Source organism: Nicotiana sylvestris, chromosome 8, assembly GCF_000393655.2.
Source record: "Nicotiana sylvestris chromosome 8, ASM39365v2, whole genome shotgun sequence".
Classification (NCBI taxonomy): domain Eukaryota; kingdom Viridiplantae; phylum Streptophyta; class Magnoliopsida; order Solanales; family Solanaceae; genus Nicotiana; species Nicotiana sylvestris.
In genome coordinates this window covers 195,855,437-195,877,553 of record NC_091064.1, presented here as the reverse complement: position 1 = coordinate 195,877,553, position 22,117 = coordinate 195,855,437, and the positions used below count along the sequence as shown (strand labels likewise).

General features: G+C 39.2%; 1 protein-coding gene across 4 annotated transcripts; it reads right to left on the bottom strand.

Moving 5' to 3' along the window:
- Nucleotides 1-2,067: 2,067 nt before the first annotated feature.
- On the bottom strand, nt 2,068-21,930 carry LOC104230059 (regulator of nonsense transcripts 1 homolog). 4 transcript variants are annotated; one of them, XM_070155449.1, is made up of 30 exons: nt 21,729-21,930; nt 21,096-21,640; nt 19,005-19,256; nt 18,748-18,918; nt 18,560-18,610; nt 17,998-18,090; nt 17,746-17,841; nt 17,497-17,547; nt 17,278-17,396; nt 16,832-16,940; nt 16,197-16,319; nt 16,029-16,100; nt 15,050-15,121; nt 14,883-14,949; nt 14,568-14,710; nt 14,345-14,416; nt 8,995-9,123; nt 7,512-7,667; nt 7,179-7,292; nt 6,421-6,519; nt 6,267-6,344; nt 5,737-5,871; nt 5,314-5,388; nt 5,110-5,227; nt 4,121-4,491; nt 3,970-4,032; nt 3,819-3,890; nt 3,504-3,635; nt 3,196-3,315; nt 2,068-2,992 (listed from the first exon to the last, which is right to left on the bottom strand). In XM_070155449.1, exons 2-30 carry the CDS (start codon nt 21,612-21,614, stop codon nt 2,852-2,854), a joined length of 3,813 nt encoding a protein of 1,270 aa, XP_070011550.1. In that variant the 5' UTR covers nt 21,615-21,640; nt 21,729-21,930; the 3' UTR covers nt 2,068-2,851. The 4 variants fall into 4 exon arrangements, with proteins under 4 accessions (XP_070011550.1, XP_070011552.1, XP_070011549.1 ...); XM_070155451.1 differs by lacking the exon at nt 21,729-21,930 and adding an exon at nt 19,855-20,610 and having other exon boundaries at nt 21,096-21,215; XM_070155448.1 differs by having other exon boundaries at nt 21,096-21,930.
- Nucleotides 21,931-22,117: the final 187 nt, after the last annotated feature.

Here is a 22,117-nt window from a genome sequence, read left to right as displayed (position 1 = left end):
AAATTTTCTGTGGGGAATGATTGAAGAAAAAAATCTTTTATTATATTAAACGGACGGTGTAAAGCTTGTGTACTCAAAAGGTTGCACATATCATCAGTTAATTGTAACAGTACATTTAATTGTTTATAAAAAGTTGTACGCATTGTTCTATACTATAACGTCAAAGATAGTTGAGCCTCTAAAGTTGCTGAATTGTGTTAATAGCGTCTGTTAAGAGTTTTAAGTATTCCCAAGAAGACACATTTATTTATAATTAGAATTGCGAAACAACATTTTACATGCAGATCTATTTTGGTTGATTAGAAGGAACACGGATGAAACTCAAATTCAGAATCTCTACATCTCGGATACTATGGTGCATTTTTTTTTTTTTAATTTTGCATAAATCTATACATTTAAAATTCTATACTATTAAAGAAGGTTTAGTTATTTATATTTTAAGGTATACAACAACGCTGACTGTCTAAAAAATAAAATTTATTCAAACAGTTGACATCGCTGCTCACACAATTTGCAATTTGTAATGCAATAATAATAAAGTAAAGGGTTGTCATCGTTTTCTTTTATTTTGCAACTCTAAACCTTCTTAGTTCTCATTCATTGGTCATTGCTAATCACAGACATCCAGTTGGCCCTCTCTTACTCTTTATTAACTATAAAATATTAAGTAAAAGCCTCAATAAGTTGACGAAAATAATGTATTAGAAAAGTTGGCTAAGTGCCTAAATTAGGGGAAGTACACAATTAGTCACTAATTAGAGATGTCTTTACTCTTTAGCCACGATTTAAAATATATTTACTCTTTAGCCAGTGTTTAATAAATTTTTACCTGCCCGGAAGAAAATACCTCTTTACTAGACATGAGTGTTGTGTAAATATTAAGGACATGGTATACTTAACTAGTTAACTTCATGAATGTTGTGTAAATATTAAAGACAAAGTATCATGTATTGCACCATCCGTTATTAAACATTAGGACATCATGTCCTTAACTACATATGTGCAGTGTAAATGTTAAGGACATGACGTCCTTAACTTCTTATGTGCAGTGTAAATATTAGGACATAATGTCCTTAACTTGTATTTGCACCTACTGTTGTTATACTTTAGGACATCATGTCCTTAACTTCATATGTGCAGTGTAAATATTAAGGATATGGCATCCTTAACTTCATGTGCGCAGTGTAAATATTAAGGATACCATGTCCTTAGTATTTACATAGCACTCATGAAGAAAGGGTAAAAACGTCTTTTTGTATTAATTGTAATAAGTAATGGCCATTTTTGCTCAGCATTAAAAATACTGAATAAAAACTAAATACCATGTTAAAAAGTGGATATCCCATGCCATTTCTACCCTAAATTATATATCACTAGATAATAAGAAAGTAAAAATAGCACGAGCTAGCCAGTTTTCGGATTGGTCATTGAAAAATAGCCAGCGTTTGCAAAGTCATTGAAAAATAGCCATTATTTTGCTGTAACACGGAAAGTTCAGCATAATATACTAGAGATTGATGCACATGTGTATGAACTTCCAGCATATTATGCTGGACCACTATATTATATCGGAGCTCCAGTATATTATACTGGAAGTGTAGTATAATATACTGTACTTCCAGTATATTATGCTGGAATATTTTCCGAATTTTGAATAGTATTTTCATTCAAATTTATCTTTACATGAAAAGTGGCTAAATTTCAATTGCTTTTGAAACTGTGGCTATTTTTCAATTATTACTTGTAAATCTGGCCATTTTTTTATTTCACCCAATAAGAAAGTACTACAAATTTCATGTTAAGGGGTCGGTTGTATGCGTAATACTAGTGGCCCAATAGGCAATACAAAGACCAATTGATCTATATTTAACTCCATTGGTTTGCTCCATTGCCCAAAGAGAAGTGAATCGCCACTACTAACAGCTTTTGAATCATTCAAATGCACCATACTAACAAATGACCACATTGGTAAAGATAGAAGCTGAAGGGAATGGTCAGATATGCACCTAAGATTTAAGACAATGCATATATATTATCGATATACACCATTTGAACTTAGGCATACTATTACTTTGAAAAAGAATGCAATTGCATGGATAGATCGAGCTAAAAGCAGTATTTGACTTGCAATAATTGCAAATACAGAATCCATCGACTATGGAATAATGGGAATGACTATTGGCTACACCCAGAGACTCAGTGCAAACGCTATGTGAATATGTTAAGTACTTTCATTGACTATACCAGCAAGTGCTTTGACAGACCACCCAAAAAAATGACACAACTACTGACTCATTCAAATTAATTTGACCGAAAGGCTGACACCCCAAGCTTAGGTACCTAAAACTCTATAACAGCAGTGGTATACTGCTGCATTATTGACAAACACATCCATCAGTCTTCTACATAATAGTGAGAATTAATTACATGTCAGGATGAGCTGAAAGGGTTAGGCTGACATTTGCCAAAACGCTGTACAGGACGATAGTACTAGCAGCTTCCATGCCCAGCTGTAACAACCAGCATCCTCCGACTAATACCATGCCATGTAACTTGCTCTACTGAATAGACAGTTCACCTTCCCTTGGGCAGTACACAACCTCAAGCAGATAACAGCTGTTATTTTGCCTTCCTCAGCAACGGTTCAGCTGCCCGTGCTTTTCTTTACCAGAGGGTTCCTCCACTTCATCCCTCGGAATCAAATCATCATCCAGAATCATCAGGTTGCCCAAATTGACCTGAATTTCAGCTCTCTACTCCATCTTACACAGATAATACAATCACACACGACAGCACAAACCAAGTTGCTGGATGCAAAACCATAACCCGTTACACAACAAGCCGGTGGTCTTTAACCGTTGTAATGGAGTTTCTGATTTTGTGAGCCTTGGACTTGTGGGGCTTGCGGTTGATGAGGTTGGGAACTTTGCATGTGCAACGGTTGGGTGTTGTAGTGAGCAAAAGGCTGGGAGTACAGTGGATTGAGTAAACTCTGGAGAAAAACAGAAACAAATTTGATAGTCAAAGTTAGACAGGTGAATTAACCAATAAAAAGGAACACTTTGCAACAAGTGAAGTCCCCTAATCTTGATACTGGTAAAGAATGAATTTCCCAGTGGCTGTAGACTTCACGTGATGCATATCTCATATTCAATATTCTGCTTATTATCAAGCAGAATTAATAAATGCAGTAACCTGAGACTGAAGAGGATTTACATTGGACATGCTAAAATGGTTTTGTGAACTGTCATCCTGTGATGGATCATTGTATCCAGCTTGTGTGAAGAGACCTTGGGATCCATGAGCCATGTAATCCTGCATAGCAATCAAAATGATGAGATTAGAAAAAGACCCAGGTAACAGGAAGAAGAGAAACAATACCGAAGAAAACCACATCAGGTGGAGTTATTCACCACCGATGAAGAGACCCGTGAAACTTTCAATGTCCCCTAACAGACCTTAGAGAGCAAGAACTGAAGGGGCCATAGGAGTGGACAGCTTACCTGTGACATAAATTCATTTCCTGAACCGAAACGTGAGTATCCAGCTTGTGAATTCTGGATCAAAAAATTTCCTGGAAAACCAGCCTGTGCTCCCTGATTTACATAATCGACAGCAAATCCGCTTTGAGAAGCCTGAATGGCAGTGAAACAAAGCTGAGTTAGTACAACTCAAAAAAGAAGAAAAAAGGAAAAAAATACAACACACGTACAAATTAGTTGGAGAGTGGTGGGAACATCAAGATACTATGCAAATTACGGCAGTAAATAGCAGTTTCAGATGATGAATGGCCTGCTAGAGACCGTGTAGGACGGTACCTGTGTAGAGAAGTCAGCAACATTATATGGAACATGGGATCCCTGGCTCTTGAAATCATCTCCCAAGAAGTCCTGATAAAAATTATTAAGGGTAAACATGGTATTCGGTGAAACAAACCTGAAATAACAATCGATGAACAAAATCATTTACCTGTGACATGCCACCCATTGAAAATCCATCACGAAATGTCTGGCTTGGTCCTTGAACGGCCATCTATCATGTTTGAGAATAAAAATTCACATTTACTATGGCAACAATAAGTAAATGATAGGATAGTTAAAGAATTAATAGATTTACTAACATTAGAGGCATATCCAGGCTGAGATAAAGGTCCTCCAACTGATGGCTGAGTGTTCGGATTTTCAAGTGCAGGAAAGTTGAAGTTAGGCCCATGACTTCCAATAGGTTGCTGGGAGGCTTGCTGGTGAGAAAGATGGCTACCAATTGGAGCATTGGCATTCCCACGCCCAGCCCCAAAACCCTGGCCACCTGGCTGTGGACCATGAGGAACAGCTCCAACAGGCCCGTGTATAGCACCACGAGTAGGAATTGCATACGGTTGGGAAGAGCCACTGTGGTAAGGAGAGGCGGGAACTCGAGGCATTGGATAACCAGAAGGATAGACACCGGGTCTCTGAGTACCATTGGGTGGACCAGGTGCCATGTAAGAACCTATAAAAGGACAAAAGTTAAAAAGCTAGCAATAAGACAAGATTAGATGTATGAACACACTGTAATTTCGACCGATAACATATGCTTCCAGTTTTGTGGCACCAATTTAAGAATACTTTGCAACGAAAGGAGGTAGCTCAGATTCTAAGACCTATCAGATGAAACCTGCTCGACTTGGAATCATCAACGCTGCACAAATGCTTTCTACATATTACGAGGATCATTTTCTTTTTTTGTAAAGTGTTTAGCCTACAGGATTCCCATTGACAACTGGGTGCCTTTTGTAGATAATCACATTCTTATCTAACTCCTCTACTTAGTATACTGCGTGTATACGAAGTTCCTGATCGCATCAATATGATACCTCATTGGGGGAAAAACATCATTTCAAAAGAAATTCCAGCAATTAGCAATTTTACAGGAATCAGGCATGAGTAATGAGCAAGGACATGGGTATGGATTTGACAAAGGTCCCTTAACTTTTAGCAAACTCCTAAGATGTCTTGAAGGATCCATATGGAAATTAGTCATATCCATATCATAACAATACCAAATATACACATCAAAACTACTGTAAGAATGTAACATAAGCCAGGAGAACAATCAAACCCAACATACCCCTAGAACGACTATTCCGCCTGTCAGCATTGGGGTTTGTCGAGGCAGCAGATCCATAATTATCACCAGGAACTATTCCAGGTCCACCACCAAAGAAAAGCCTGCGGTCATTGTAGATCTGCAAAACCAATGATACATAATTATGCTGAGGCACACACGCACAAACATCAAACTTAGAAAGAATGCATATCCACCTATAAGTACCTTTTTTGGCTTCTGAAACTGAACCATGCTTTGTTTTAAGTTATTTAAAGGACCTTCTACCAGGCATTCATGCTCCTGACAGATATGTTAAAGTATGAGTATCTCAAGACGTAATACACTAAAGAAAAATATCGAAGCGACTCCAAAGTGTAAAACAACAATGATGTCATCAGACAAACTCATCAATACAACACCCTCTTCCAAAGAGGATTGGCCCAAATATAACACGCAACGAACGAAATGTCAAAATTTTCAGTTCAATAACACCTTTTTCTTGACATGGTAAGTTCAATAACAGCTAGTGTAGAATAATCGTGAAATGCAGCCTATTATGCAATAGGCATTTAAAACCACCATCAGAACATAAAATATTGATACAAAAGGTCCTTAACATTCTTTTCTCAGAAATATTTAAGAAATTACCTTGTAATGTGTCAACAAGCCATTCCAGAGAGGCTGCTTGCTCAAAACTTTAGGATTTCCTAAAATAACAATTCCATAACGAGCACGTGTAAGAGCAACATTAAGCCTGCGAGGATCATTAAGAAACCCGATACCCTGAAAGGACAAGCAAGTAGCAACAAGTCAGCAGTTACTTATAAGACACTGAAAAGAGGGGTAAGTTTTGGCCAGCATGTTTATCAGTTACATGACTTTATGGCCAGAACAACCAAATAAAAATTCAGAAACTCAAGTCCACCTCTTGCACACCCAAATCAAAGAGGGTGAAACTAGCCTTTTCACATTTTATAATGAAGGAATTCAAAATTATGGTGCATACATGCTGTGGAAAGAGTTTTTTTTTTTTTTTTTTGGGGGTGGGGGTGGGGGGGGGGGGGGGAGCAGCTAACATCACATCAAGATTATAAACTATCAACATACTGAACCAAAATGGTATCAAATTAACATGGACAGTCGATGAGAACAGATAATTATTGGATATCAATACCAACCTGATGTTCATTGCTCCTGACGCAAGACAAAATGATATAATCTTTTTCCCTTCCTTGAAATGAATCTACACTTGCAACCTGAAGAGAGGAATTACTCTCACTTTATAGGAAGAATTTAAGGAGAACCATAAGTAGCTCTTTATTCACACCATACCTCAATTTCCTTGTAAAGCTGCTGCCTTAAAGCACCATTTCTAGACATGTAATTTACGATGTATGCTCGTTGACCCTCATATGGTGTTATAACTCCAATCTGGCAATTTACATGTAAAAATAGTTACATACAAATGACTTAAACTCTTAGGTACTTTTGATTTCTGAGAAAAGGAAAGGACAGTACTGAAAAGCAAACTTCCCTGCCATTTTTATGCATATGGTAAGTAGGAAAGGGTGAGTGAAGACTTGGTCAATGGTACCTGGTGCTATTTTTTGGAGTATTTGGAATGAAAGGAACCGTAGATGTTTTGATGGGATTTCAACTCCCAACCACACTCTTAAAGCCACTTGTTTAATTCACTTATTTAGTTGGTTCAATCAGGCCCCTGTAACTAGTGTTGAACTATTTCTGGATTTTGTCTGCTCCTTAGTTGTCCTGTAAGTTTTTGTATATGAGCAGACAATACCTTTATTTTGTAATTTTTGCTATGCATCTTCTAGATGACATTTAATGAAATTCCCTTACTTCATCAAAAAAAGGAAAGGGTGAGTGAAGTTTTAAAAACTTAGTGATAAATTAAGTCTTGCAAATTTTGAAGGAGCGTGGTTTCTCTTGAACTTCCCTTTTCCTTTTAAAGGGAAGATATTAAATATATGCTTGAAAATGATCTTCCTATCTCTACTTTTTATTCTGCAGAAATTTTGCAGCAACTTCCTCGGCATCCAAAGGACAAGTTGAATAACTAAACACCATACCTGACTAGGGACTACACCACTCTTGAGGAATGTAGTCACTATCTTTTCAACGTTGGCCGCTTCTGTTCTATTTAGATAGGAAGTTCCACTAGCACTTATCTCCTCTTGTCCCATCTATAGAGATTAACAACTGAGTATGACTTCATACAACAAATACACAAAATAGAAAGCAGAAAAGAAATCGTCAACCTAATTTCTACAACACTTAACCCTTAGTATCTTCATGGCCATAGCAGTAATATCTAAGATAATCAAATGAGAACAGAAACAAAACCTATCTTCTTCTCACTCCAAAAAGGACAGCAAGAAATCAGCTAGACCAATAGAGAATACCTGGACATAAAAGAACATGGGACGGTTGGGTACAGGCCAAGGAAAATCAATGCCTAATGATTGCCTCTCGTTGATGGTTACACCATTTTGAAGAGTACCTTCATAAAAGCTATTTGAGGGAAACTCCGAAAGTGCAGGATGCATACGGTATTGTACCTGATATTGCGTTTTAATGGAAAGCAGAACCAACATTATATATCATTTGAGGAAAATATAAACCCTGTTGTTACGCAAAAAAGAGGAAGCAGAAGAGAAGGTATAAACAAACAGTAAAGAGGGGTCTGAACGGCATACACGATAATAAAGTTAACAGTAATAAATTCAAAGAGGAAGGAACAGTCAATCAAGAAAAGTAACATAGCCTACTCTGAAAAGCTAGTAAAAAAGGTTCTTTTACTGTCAGTTCATTCTATAAAATACTAGATGTTGTTCAGCTGCTGCAAGCACAAAAGTGGCATTGGCAGATGATCTGGAAGACTATAATCCCAATAAAAGTGGCCTGTTTTGGTTGGCTAGTATCTCATGAAGCATGCCGGACTCAAGAAAATTTAATGAGAAGGGGTTGGATAATGCGCAGTAAATGTTATTTGTGTGAGAAAGCTTGTGAATCTGTGGACCATAATTTTGTGCATTTAGAATCTACGTGGCAGGTGTGGACCATGTTCATGGCTAAATTTGGCATCCCTTGGGCAAGTCCTAAGAAATTCAGGAATGTGTAGAGTGCTGGGAAACTACATGTCCAGAAGCATCCCTAAAGATCTGGAGAGTTATTCCTCTTAGCATAGCTTGGACTATATGGAAAGAAAGAAATAAGAGGTGTTTTGAAGGCAAGTAGGAGCAGCTGCAGTCTGTGAAATATAGTTGTTTGCATTACTTGTACTATTAGAAAGATGGACATGTTGTCAAGAATTTACATAACATGCTGGACATGCTAGACTGCTTAGGATACTAATGTTTTTAAGCCAGCACTATCTCTGTATTTTCACCATATCATCTTGATACAGTTTTTAATAAAATCTTCACCTTATAAAAAATCAGAAAAAGTAAGGCAGCAGAGTTAACTATGACTGTTTTTGTCGGGCAAATGAAAAAGGCTACAATTGAATAGCATAGAAACTCAACAGCAGAGTTGTAAGTTTAAGCAGGATAGCAACTTGCTATTCCGCAACACAATTTGGTATGAAGCAGGGGGGAAATCACAAACCCTTAAAACTAGAAATATTTTCTTTTTTTATCCTCCACATATTGAAGAAAACAGTGTCCCATTGAAGAAATTTTGAATGCTAGTGTCCCTACCATCCCACTCACAAAAAACATTTTAAAAAAGAAAGAAAGAAGAAAGAACTGAGTCTTCAGAAAATACGTGGGCGCTTTAAATCTCTACACAACATTACGAGGAATAAGGCCAAAAACTGGAACACAATTCAATCTAACCTCATCAATCCCAGAAATGCTAATATAAAAAAATCGGCCTGAAAATCACCTGCAACCTAATTGGCTTCACTCCCAGCAAAACAAGGCGTTCAAACAGAGATTGAGCAAGTCCAGCACGAGCAGCTTTCTTGCACATAATGACAGGTCCAAGCTGGCAGTGATCACCAACAAGGACAACCTAGCACACAAATTAAAGTAAGCATCTGCCCATCTGTATAGCATATCTTAATATGAAATATATATTTTTTTTGATAAAGGTAACTGTGAGAAGGCACGGGAGAAAATATGATATATATTGATATATTGTATGTGATGCAATACAAGAGGTGCTATTTATAGCTACTCTATACAAAGGGGATACTACTCCTATTCCAATGTGGGACAATTACATAACTATCTCTAACACTCCCCCTCAAGCCGGAGCATATAAATCATATGTACCGAGCTTGTTACATATATAATCAATGCGAGGACTAGTGAGGGACTTGGTGAAAATATCTGCAAGTTGATCATTCGATCTCACAAACTTCGTAGTAATATCTCCTGAGAGTATCTTTTCTCTGACGAAGTGACAATCAATCTCAATGTGTTTAGTTCTCTCATGAAACACCGGATTTGATGCAATATGAAGTGCAGCTTGATTATCGCACACAAGTTCCATCCGACTGATTTCACCAAATTTCAACTCCTTGAGCAATTGTTTGGTCCAGACTAGTTCACATGTTGCCATAGCCATTGCTCGGTATTCTGCTTCTGCACTAGACCGAGCAACTACATTCTGTTTCTTACTTTTCCAGGACACCAAATTTCCTCCTACTAAAACACAATATCCAGACGTAGAACGTCTATCAGAAGGTGATCCTGCCCAATCAGCATCCGAGTACCCAACGATCTGCTCATGACCTCGATCCTCAAACAGTAATCCTTTACCTGGAGCCGATTTTATATACCGGATAATGCGGACAACTGCATCCCAATGACTATCACAGGGAGAATTCATAAACTGACTTACAACACTCACAGGATAAGAAATGTCGGGCCTAGTCACTGTGAGATAATTTAATTTACCAACCAGCCGCCTATAGCTTGCAGGATCGCTAAGCGGCTCCCCCTGTCCAGGCAGAAGTTTAGAATTCGGATCCATCGGCGTGTCAACAGGTCTGCAACCTGTCATCCCTGTTTCCTCAAGAATGTCTAACACATATTTCCTTTGAGAAATAACAATACCTGAGCTAGATTGAGCAACCTCAATACCTAGAAAGTACTTCAATCTGCCTAGATCCTTAGTTTGAAAGTGCTGGAAGAGATGCTGCTTCAGATTAGTAATACCATCCTGATCATTGCCCGTAATAACAATATCATCAACATAGACTACCAGATAAATACATAGACTTGAAGCAGAGTGGCAATAAAACACAGAGTGATCAGCTTCACTACGAGTCATGCCAAACTCCTGGATAACCGTGCTGAACTTACCAAACCAGGCTCGAGGAGACTGCTTTAGACCATAAAGTGACCGACGCAAGCGACATACAAGGCCACGAGACTCCCCCTGAGCAATAAAACCAGGTGGTTGCTCCATATAAACCTCATCCTCAAGATCACCATGAAGAAAGGCATTCTTAATGTCCAACTGATAGAGGGGCCAATGACGAACTGCAGCCATGGATAGAAAAAGGCGAACTGATGCCACTTTAGCCACTGGAGAGAAGGTATCACTGTAATCTAGCCCAAATATTTGAGTGTATCCTTTGGCAACAAGACGTGCCTTAAGTCGATCAATCTGGCCATCGGGACCAACTTTGACTGCATAAACCCAACGACAACCAACGGTAGATTTACCTGAAGGAAGAGGAACAAGCTCCCATGTACCACTTGTATGTAAAGCAGACATCTCGTCACTCATAGCCTGTCGCCATCCTGGATGAGACAATGCTTCACCTGTAGACTTAGGGATGGAAACCGAGGACAATGAAGATATAAAAGCATAATGGGGAGATGACAGACGATGATAACTCAAACCAACATAATGAGGATTAGGGTTTAGTGTGGTCCGTATACCTTTTCGAAGTGCAATCGGTGTACTAGGAGCAGGATCCGCAGTAGGAGCCGTGTCAGGTGCAGGACGAGAACCAGATGGGCCGTGAACGACGATGATAAGTCAAGAGTGGTGTTCCTGTGGCTGGGGAACTAGGAGGGATAACACTGGACTCCTCAAAAGTTGGTATGGGTGAAACCTCTATGGTTGAAGGTGGAGGAGGATTACTAAACTCCTCAAAAGTCGGTATATGTAAGACCTCAGATATGTCATGGTGGTCAGCAGAAGTGACATCAGTTGTGAAGAAAGGTTTAGACTCGAAAAATGTGACGTCAGCTGACATAAGGTACCTATGAAGATCAGGTGAATAACAACGATATCCCTTCTGAACACGAGAATAACCAAGGAAGACACACTTGAGAGCACGAGGAGCTAACTTATCTTTCCCCGGGGCTAAGTTATGAACAAAACATGTGCTCCCAAAAACCCGAGGTGGAAGAGGGTATAAGGCTGACTGGGGAAACAATATTGAATGTGGAATCTGACCCTTGATGGGAGATGAAGGCATCCTATTAATCAAATAACAAGCTGTGAGAACTGCATCGCCCCAAAAACGCAGCGGAACACGAGACTCAATTAGAAGTGTGCGAGCAGTCTCAATAAGGTGCCTATTCTTTCTTTCTGCAACCCCATTTTGCTGAGGGGTATAAGGACAAGATGTCTGATGAATAATTCCATGAGAAGACATAAACTGCTGAAACTGAGAAGATACATATTCTAAGGCATTATCACTGCGAAAAATGCGGATAGAGACACCAAATTGGTTTTTGATTTCAGCACAAAAACTCTGGAATATAGAGAATAACTCAGAACGATCTTTCATTAAGAAAAGCCAAGTACATCTTGAGTAATCATCAATAAAGCTAACAAAATAACGAAATCCCAAGGTTGAACTGACTCTACTAGGACCCCATATATCAGAATGAACCAAGGAGAAAACAGACTCTGCATGACTCTCAACACTACGCGTAAAGGAAGCTCGGGTATGTTTCCCAAGCTGACACGACTCACAATCTAATCTAGACAAACTGGATAAACTAGGCACCATCTTTTGAAGTTTGGATAAACTCGGATGTCCTAAACGTCTGTGGATTAGATCTGGAGGATCTGTAACTAGACATGTTGTGGAAGGACTGAGCGAGTTAAGGTAGTAAAGACCTTCTGATTCACGACCTGTACCAATTGTCCGTCCCGTACTGCGGTCCTGCATAATAAAAGAATCATCAATAAAATATATACCACAATTGAGGGCACGAGTCAAACGACTAACAGATGCAAGACTAAAAGGACAACCAGGAACATAAAGAACGGAATCTAGGGTGATAGAAGACAATGGGTTGGCTTGTCCAACTCCTTGTGCCTTAGTTTGACATCCATTGGCTAAAGTAACAGTAGGAAGAGACTGTGAATATACAATATTCGACAAAAGTGATTTATTACCAGAGATATGATCAGAAGCGCCTGAGTCCATGACCCATGGTCCAAGAGTACTAGACTGGGAAACACAAGCAAAAGAATTACCAGCAATAGGAGTGTCAGTCTGGGCAACTGAGGCTACTTGTGGAGATGTTTGCTTACTTGCTCGATACTGAAGGAGCTCATTATATTCTTCTTTAGATACAGAAAAGCCCTGGTTACCTGTAGTCTCGCTCTGAGCAACGTAGGCATTTTTGGGTGGACGGCCATTTAAGGAATAACACATTTCGCGAGTGTGTCCAAGTTTGTGACAATAAGAACACTTGGGTCTAGATCTCCCAAAACGACCGCCTCCTCGTCTATTCTCCATAGCTTGAGATGCCCGAACATCCACTGTCTGGGATGCAAGAACATAGGAATCAAGTATCTGTGATGAAATCACTGGGTGACTTGGTGCTGCAGCAAGGCGAAGTAATCGAGAGAATAATTCATCAACTGTAGGGACAGTCGAACTCACCAAAATCTGGTCTCGTACTGAATCAAGATCATGAGGAAGTCCAGCGAGTGTAAGAACTAGAAACATTTTTTGTCGCTGCTCTTGTTGTTTTGACACACTAGCAGAAACTGACATCAATGTCTCAAATTCCTCCATGACTGCCTGTACCTGACCCAAGTAAGTAGACATATCTAATTCTTGCTTCTTTAAGTTTGTCATCCGTGATATCACATCATAGAAGCGAGATATATCATTAGTGTATAACGTACGAGCCTTTGCCCAAACCAAATAACATGTCTGGAATGGCCGAAACAAAGGCATCAACTTAGAATCAATAGAACGCCACAAGATGCTACATAATTGAGCATCAATTTTTGCCCAAAGCGCTATCGCCTTTTCATCTCCTTCGCTAGACTGTTTAATCAGATGATCTTGCACACCTTGACCTTTACACCACAACTCGACAGATGAAGCCCAAGCTAAGTAGTTTGAACCTCCCATTAAAGGTTCCGAGGTAATCATAACATTAGAGTTTCCAGAACTCATGCTTTTAGACCCAAAAACATCAATTCCCAAAGACATCTTGTAAATTATTACCAAATAAGAGAAATAATCAACTGTAATCCACTGAAAATAGAGTAAGGAACACTGAACCAGAATAGGAAACTACTGTAGCAGTTGGAAAGTTACTGTTGCAGCCGGAAAATATTCAAAGTGGTCGGAATGAAATAAAAACAATAGGGGTAGGATCGGAATTACCAGAAGACCCAACTGTTCTGAAGGAACTTTTTCAAAAAATGGTCGGAAGTCCACTTTTTTTTTGAAATCACTATTCACGCCGGAAAAATAAAAAAGTGGTCGGAATTTGGTGTAACCTGGATGGGTAGGCTCGGAATTGCAAGGGAAACAATCTGTCCTGAAGAGTCGTCGCCAAAAAATGGCCGGAAGGTGGCCCACGCAACGTTGGAACTTCGCCGGAAAATTTTCTTTGGACAGCTACAGTACCGCCGGAGATTTTCACTGGGATTTGGTCGCCGGACTGACTACTCTTGTGGTAGTGTTGGATTTTGTGCACAACACTGACCGAGACAAAGCAGACACAAAACAACTTTGAAAGTCGCGGGAAAAAAGGGTTCCGGTGACTCATTTTACTTCCCGGAATCGCTGGAATTTATGCACAGCGATAAATCTCTCACGATAGCTCTGATACCATGTGAGAAGACACGGGAGAAAATATGATATATATTGATATATTGTATGTGATGCAACACAAGATGTGTTATTTATAGCTACTCTATACAAAGGGGATACTACTCCTATTCCAATGTGGGACAATTACATAACTATCTCTAACAGTAACCTTAATATGAAATATATTGCAGTAGTTACCTGCTTTGCTCCAAGAACCAAAGGAATAAGGCATTCAGGTTCAGCTGCTTGAGTGGACTCATCAATGAGCACCTAACATGAGGTCACATAGCAGAGATATCGAAACCAGCAAGGAAACATCCAGATGAATAGAAAAACACACAAAAATGAGGCAAAAATAAATGGATAAAAAAATGAAAAAAGATCTAAAGATCCTCAACATCTTATTCTAAGGTGAACCAACCTGACGGAATCTAAAATTCGCCAATCTAGGATCTCCAGCACCAACACAAGTGCAACAAATCACATCAGCACTTTGAGCTATCTCCCTCTCTGTTGCCCGCTTCAGAGCTTTATATTTCTTCTCATCACTGCTGGAGAGTTCTCCTGAACATCGATAAATCAAATGAATTTGGATAATGCGCACACATTTAGCAATGCTGCTAATAAGGGATCGTGTATGATCATAGAAAACCAATGATTTCAAGCTAACAAATCCTTACACAAATTGAAACACCAATATCCATGAAGCATAAACAAACTAGAAGGGAACACCAACCTTGTTCATCCTTCAATTGCTGTAACTTGTGAAGTTCACTCTTCTCGGATGTGTCAAGATGACGAACCTACATGGACAAAGGATTATAGAATGAAAGGAGAGAAAAAGATATACATGCACTGAAAGGAAACTTATTCATACAAGTTTGAAAATTAGCAAGAACTAACCTGATAATGAAGGGTTAAATGCTCAACAGGAGAACTGACAGCTTCTCTTGACTTAGCACAGAGCCTGACAACCTGAGAGAAAAGAATTCAGAGGAAAAAAGCTGAAATATCATATATACGATTACGTTTCTGCTCATTTTCTGTGATTCCCACATTCCAATACTTTTTAAGTTCTCTTTCTTTTTTCCTTGTGCACCGGGCAGCCCTTTTCTTTTTTCCTTTAGACAATCAGCAAGATGCCTTCAGATTATGGAAAAGCACTCCTTCTAACCAGTCAACATAAGGAAAGGGGACAGAGGCGGAGGAAAGGGAATATGTTATGTCAAAAAGGCAAGGAAGAACAGTCTAAGATTCAGTAGGATACCTCCATTATACAACAATGAGTGCCAAAGAAACAGGTGTTGATAACCAAGCAAAAATAGTGACTGGAACTGTTAGGAATTCTAAGTTGCTCGGACACGGGTGCGGAAATCCGACACAGGTACGGATCTAGACGTGAGATCCTTCAAGATGTAAATTCTAAGATTTCGGAATATGGATCCAAGTACGGGTACGAGTGCGGGGATCCGACTAAAAATAATTCAAAATAATAAAAATATCTCTAAATTATGAGAATTTTTGTGGAATACTTACGTATAGCTTGTAAAGTGTGGATTTCTTTTTTATTCTCAAGTTGTAGATAAGTAAAGGATTGATTTCCTAGATAAGATATGCTATTTTCTTCAAATTTACCCTAGTTTTGGTAAGTTTCAGTTCTTATTTCGAGAATCCAATTGTGTCTCGTCTGAAATTTTTCCGTTCGTCGTGGTCAAAGTACCCAAAATTGTTTGACCAAAGGATCCCATACCCACACCCATACTAGTGTCGTGTCGACATGGGTGCAGCACCTAAACTGCCATGTCAGAGCAACTTAGGTTAGGATAGTTCAACGAAAGCTATCCAGCAGAGGGTGATACACACACAAATGCTAGTGCCTCACCTTCAGACCAGTAGCACTTATTTTCTCTGCTAATTGGTCCACAGCCACGTTACTGGGTGCACAGACCAAAACCTGATGAGAAACAGTCAAAGAAACAACGGGGAACATGATCAAAATCAAGAGTTTAACATTGAAGACAAAAGCAACTTGTATACCAATTAAACTTACCTGACCCTGGCCTTGCTTGGCCATATGATACACGATGGCAGCCGAGGTGACAGTTTTCCCCGTACCAGGCGGACCTTGAATTAAACTGACCGGCTTCTGGAGAACACTTTTTACAGCGAAAACCTGCAATACAAACATGTATAATAAGACATTGGTGAGGTGATGAGGTGAGCATTTCTTTTCCTTTTTTTCTTTTTGGGGGTTGAAGTAAGTGGATTTCAGGCACCACCTTCACGCCAATTAACTAACAGCTGAGGGGAGGGAAAATCCATAAGAAGAGGGAACAAACAAGACCACCAGCAAATTGGATATAGAATTCTGGCAAAGCATAGTTCCACATGGTGACATTCACGAAGCAAGAAGCTAAAATTTTCAAAAGCAAAATCTCAAAAGTCAGGTAACATGACCATGTGCAGCTATATCTATGCACAAGTGTGCACATGTCTAAAATAAATCCCATAACCTCTCTTTCTAAGGAGTGCACTTGCAACAATTCCAGTTGCCCAAAGTACATACTAAAAATATTGAAAAACGGGTAGAAGCAAGATGGATATCGAAACTAGATAGATAAAATTGATGTTTGAGAAACAAGAATAGAAGCAGCTATAGGTTCAAAGAAAGAGAGAACCGCCAACCTGAGACGCGTTAAGCTCTGGAAGACCAGGAGCACCAAAACGGCGAGGAAGTGTATTCCGGACCATCTGCATCTCAACTTCGTGACCTAACAGGTGATGGTAAATATACCTGAATGGTAGAATCAACGAATCAAACATAAGTATTCTCATTAGAAAGTTATAATCTGGCTGACACAAGCAAAGTTATTTGCTAAAATTCCACAAGTATGGAAAAAACAGCTACACAACAAGACTGGACAGCAAAGCAATGTGAATTATCTTAACATTCAGCAACAGAAAAGTAAAGCAGGAACACTCAATTCTTTCAACATAAACGCATAAATCACAGTATATGAATAGTCACAAGTCAGAAAGCAAATATGAGATGTATCTATTTAAGAATGCAAGATGTAAAAGTACAAATTTGAGCAGAATAACACAAATAAGAGGAAAAAGATGTCACTCACCCACTGACACTTGTTTCATCCACTGCAAAAGTTTTCATTGCAGTCTGCATCCTATCAAAGCTCGTACTCTTCCAAACAAAATCAACACTGAACCCATGGGTCACATCAACCGGAACTCCCTGCAAGACAGGAACAGTGCGACGAATAAGAACACATAATGCGAAGTAACATTTGGGTTAGTCAGGAAAGGATGACAAGAAAATCCTTAAACTAATGTACCTGACTGGCACGAAGCTCGAGGGCAACCTCTTCTTGAGCAGTTAATTTTATCTGAAAATGGACGAAACCATTGACCACAGAGTGTCTTAGTCAAAAAAAGGGCCAAAACACGCAAATATAAATGCAGAAGAATGCACTTCTCCTTCTGACTAAGTCATCGTGTATGTGTTAAGGGTGTTTACAGCCTTAAGGAGACTCAATATTTTTTCCCTTCTAAAAAGAGTGAGAGATCAAGAAAAAGGTCCATACCACATGGCCCACTGACTGCCAAGCTGGATGAGCTGCATCCCCTGAATAACGCAATCGTAGTTCATCCCCAGGTACAAGACGTAACTCATTGTCTTCCTAAAAGAACAGCACCCTATGTTCAGTCCAGGTGAGTCAAGACACAAAAGAAATCCCGCCTCAAGAAAGAATTGGCTATGACAGAAATGTGACAGCACAAGAATCTCATGCTTGATGAGAGTCAATAGAGACAACTTTTATGAGGATAAATTATACCTTCGCGAAAACAAAATATGCAACACGCTTCTTGTTGAGACCAATATCCCATCGAATAGTGATGTTATCTTTACTTTGAGACTCTTTCATCATCTACCAAATAGAAATAAAATCCGAAAGCTTCGTCAGTTAAGCAGTATTAAACCTTAACAAAAAAACACTATACAAGACAGAGAAAAAACACTATCAGCAGGTTATTTGACACGGAAAGAACGCATTTTTCCCAAAAGGAAACAGTGTCTTAGATTGATCGGCTACAGAATTCAAGCAAAAAAAGAAAGAAAGAAGTATCTCATAATTTAGAGACTACACGGATTTAGGAGCAAATGTAAGGTTAGTTATCACTTCAGACTATTGCATAGACCATACTAACATGCAACTTTACTAGTACTACACCAACGAAAAGAAAGGAAGCCCTACACTATTGAAAAGAAAAATACAAGGTAAATATCCACTAAAGGAAAACAAATAACATTTTAGGATGAATCAAAAAGCCAAGGAAAAGAAGGAATATAATGCACTCAAAATTCAGCAAGTAAAATCATCTAAATGGCTGACATACCTTATCATAGTCAGCTTCAAGATTGATCAGCGGTGCAAATATGTTTTGATACTACATTAGAAGGATAAGCCAGATTTAGTTAAAATGTCAACCACAGAAGTTAATGTATACAATCCAGGGCAAATATTACAGAGCATTCACTATACATCAAAAGCTAAACAAATAGGATAGCAATCTCTACTAGACACCTGATAGGCATCTTCATACTTCAATCCAACAGGCTGAGGTTCATCATCCACACCTGGCTTCTCAAGATCTTCCAGAGTAGCGTCAGGATTTGTCTTCCACAATTCTTCAATTTTGTTTATTTGTTGAGCACTGATTTGGCGTGCCCGCAACTGTTCTTGCTCAGACGGGACCTGCAGCAGGCAACAGGTTATAGAAACAGGAGGGGAGCAAAACTCATAAAGCACCACAAGGGGAAACAAGAAAGCGTAACCCAAACCTTAACGAGCCACTGCAAGAAACACCTGTCATCGATAAGGGGGCACCACTGACTCAGATCCCAATTCATATCCTTCAATGCGTTAACACTTAGACATGGTTCCCTACAGAGGAGAACAACGACACTCTCTGTCTTGGCAGAGATGAAACCAAGAAAAAAGACATTCCGACATCCACAGTTGTAGCACTCCAGAATTGTTTCTCCCAGTGGACTGTCTTTATGAAGACATACCTCCTTGTGTTTAGCTCGAACCTATGGTGAATGTTGTAGAATAAACTTAGTAAATTCCAAGTGTCTTGTTTCTAGAGTGAGAATGACAGATGTACCAACTACAGGAAACTCCAAGAGTACAGCTATCCAATAAATATAGCTCTTAATATATTATAGTCAATGCATGTAGATATCCCACTGTTTACTATAGTATCAAGAAAAAAATGTAGCACGCAGTTATGTGAATGTGTCCTATCTTATCACATCTAATGGACATTGAACATGTAAAAAAGAAATATCAAATAGAGTAAATCAACTCTCCTTAACAATCAGCAAAAGGTGAGGCCCTAGCTTTTCAGCCTGACAAAATACAAATAACAGTTCAACGTTTTTCTCTACATCTAAGAATATGTACTTGCAGAAGAAAATAAAATCTTCAAAGATCTGAGAAGAATCAAGTTATCACTTATCAGAACAAGAAGAAATGGACACCACAAATTATACGCCCTCGCGCAATGGAGGTTACATGATTATTAGCATTCCAAACAAAAGACTCAGGTCTAAGAAACAACAACAACAACAACAACAACAACCACCCAGTATAATCCCACTAGTGGGGTCTGGGGAGGGTAGTGTGTACCTTACCCCTACCCTAGGGTAGGGAGGCTGTTTCCAATAAACCCTCGGCATCCTTCCCTCCAAGAACTCCCCATCTTGCTCTTGGGGTGACTCGAACTCACAACTTCTTGGTTGGAAGTGGAGGGTGCTTACCATCAGAGCAACCCACCTTGTCAAGGTCTAAGAAACAATGGCTTCATATTCCCAGGGTTGAATACTCCTTTCCACATCCGACAGAAAGAACTGAACTGAGAGAAAAAGAGTATTTTTAGAGCCACAAAAGATTCTTCATCAGTACTGACCAATAAGTTCAGTTCCTTAAATTACAACAACTACTGCTACTAGTGCGCTTTAATCCATACTGGGAGTTGGTTGTCTGAATCCTCTTACATTATTTTTCAGTTGGACTTGTTTGATTCCACCTTTCAATAGTTTGTTTTCCAGTTCCTCAAATTGCAAAATAACTCAATTCTTGATGTATTAAGAAATTAATAGTAAAGTCTTTCTGTTCCGTGACCCATAGAGATGGAAGTAAATCCAATATAGCAGATTTCACACAATCCCCGCCAGCTGTAGTAAGTATAATCATCCTTGAAAGCCAAACTATGGGAGCTCAGTTCAATTCATTTTTTCTCTCCTCTTTCAACCAGAGGCAGCAACATCCTTCGTTGCATCGTACCAGATGGAAAAAATAAATCAGCAGGTCTGAACAAATTTGACAAGCAATGACTGAGGTCATCACACCTCACGCCATTTTTGTTGATAAGTCATAACACCTCTACAAGCAAAATCAGATAATGAGATATCAAGCAGCACTATGTTCACAAGTTTAAAGCTTTCATATTCCAAAACACACTTCAGAAGTTTTATGACTCCAATTTGCTGGTTCTAACATATCCAACAGCTTTAGATAGACAAAGAGAAACAGAAGCAAATGAAATAAGCTACATACAATGCTGACGCTTCACCTAGTTCACTACCTTGGTTAGTGCTCCACACTACTATTACTCACAATTCCTGTTTGATAAATAAGTAAGAATCATTCACAATTCATACTATCTTAAACATCAAACAGCAGACGTGAAATTAGCTGGTCATTTGTATTGGGAGAAAACTACAATGCCTCTAATCCTTTTGACACATTTTTTTGTTGGGATGACGCTAGGATTTGAAGCTGAGATCTCATGGTCCTTTTGGCAAATTTTCCATATTCAAATAAATTAAGTATATGACAAAACACACAAAAAATGTAAGCATACATACCAAATGATTAACAATATGAGAACCCGAAGTGTTCCCTCTCGAATTACAGAACCATTTGCGGCAAGATGGCACGTTGCACCTAACTACACAAGCGGGATTCGCTACTCCACAGTACTTGCAAGCATGTTCAACAGCAAAATCCCCTTTCCCATACTCAAAACTCTCATCATCACCAGTCTCTTCAAAATTCAACCCGCTCATTCCCGCCGCCAATGCATCCACCGCCACCGTTGCCGCCTTATTACTACTAAATTTACTATTACTATTTCCTCCACCACCGCCACGTGATTTGGCGGAAGGAGAAGCGTCGGATGACGACGGCAGCCGATCAGGAGCTTCCGAGACTAAGGAATCGGAAGGCGTAGGCCACGCAGACGACCGAATTGGCTGCGAAAGCTCGTGAAACTCAGGGTAATCGAATTCCTCTCCCTGTGTGTTGAATTCCAAAAATGTATAGGCATCGTTGCCCGTGTCCGGTTGAGACGCCGTATCGTACAGATTGTTCGCCGGAGAATCCATTTTCCGATCACGCTACTCCTTAAAAACTGTAGTAATCACATAAGAATTCAGGTTAGGGTTAGGGTTTAGGAATTTGAACGTGAGGAAGAGAAACAAAAGGGAATTTGGATTTACAGGTTTGGAAATGGAGGGAGATGACAGAGAGAGATAGGACTATTTGTATGTATAGGAGAGTGACGAGGACCGAGGAGGTGGAGAAATGGCGGGGGTCACGTGAGATAAGACTTGGTACTCTGCGTGATTGGGTGATTTCTCGTGACTCAAGGTGGCGCGTTAATTTCATCAGAATAGAGTGTTTCCTTTTCCTGGACATTCACAACGTAGGCGTAATAATTTACATTATCTACCTCAAAAACTCATTTTCTAGCATTCAGTTGTTGGAAGTATTCTTTAGTAAAAATATTCTATATCAACCTATATTTGGAATTCATTTTAATTCATAATTTTTTAAATTTTAAACTTCATGTGAATGTTGCATCAATATTTAAACATGATGATTATCA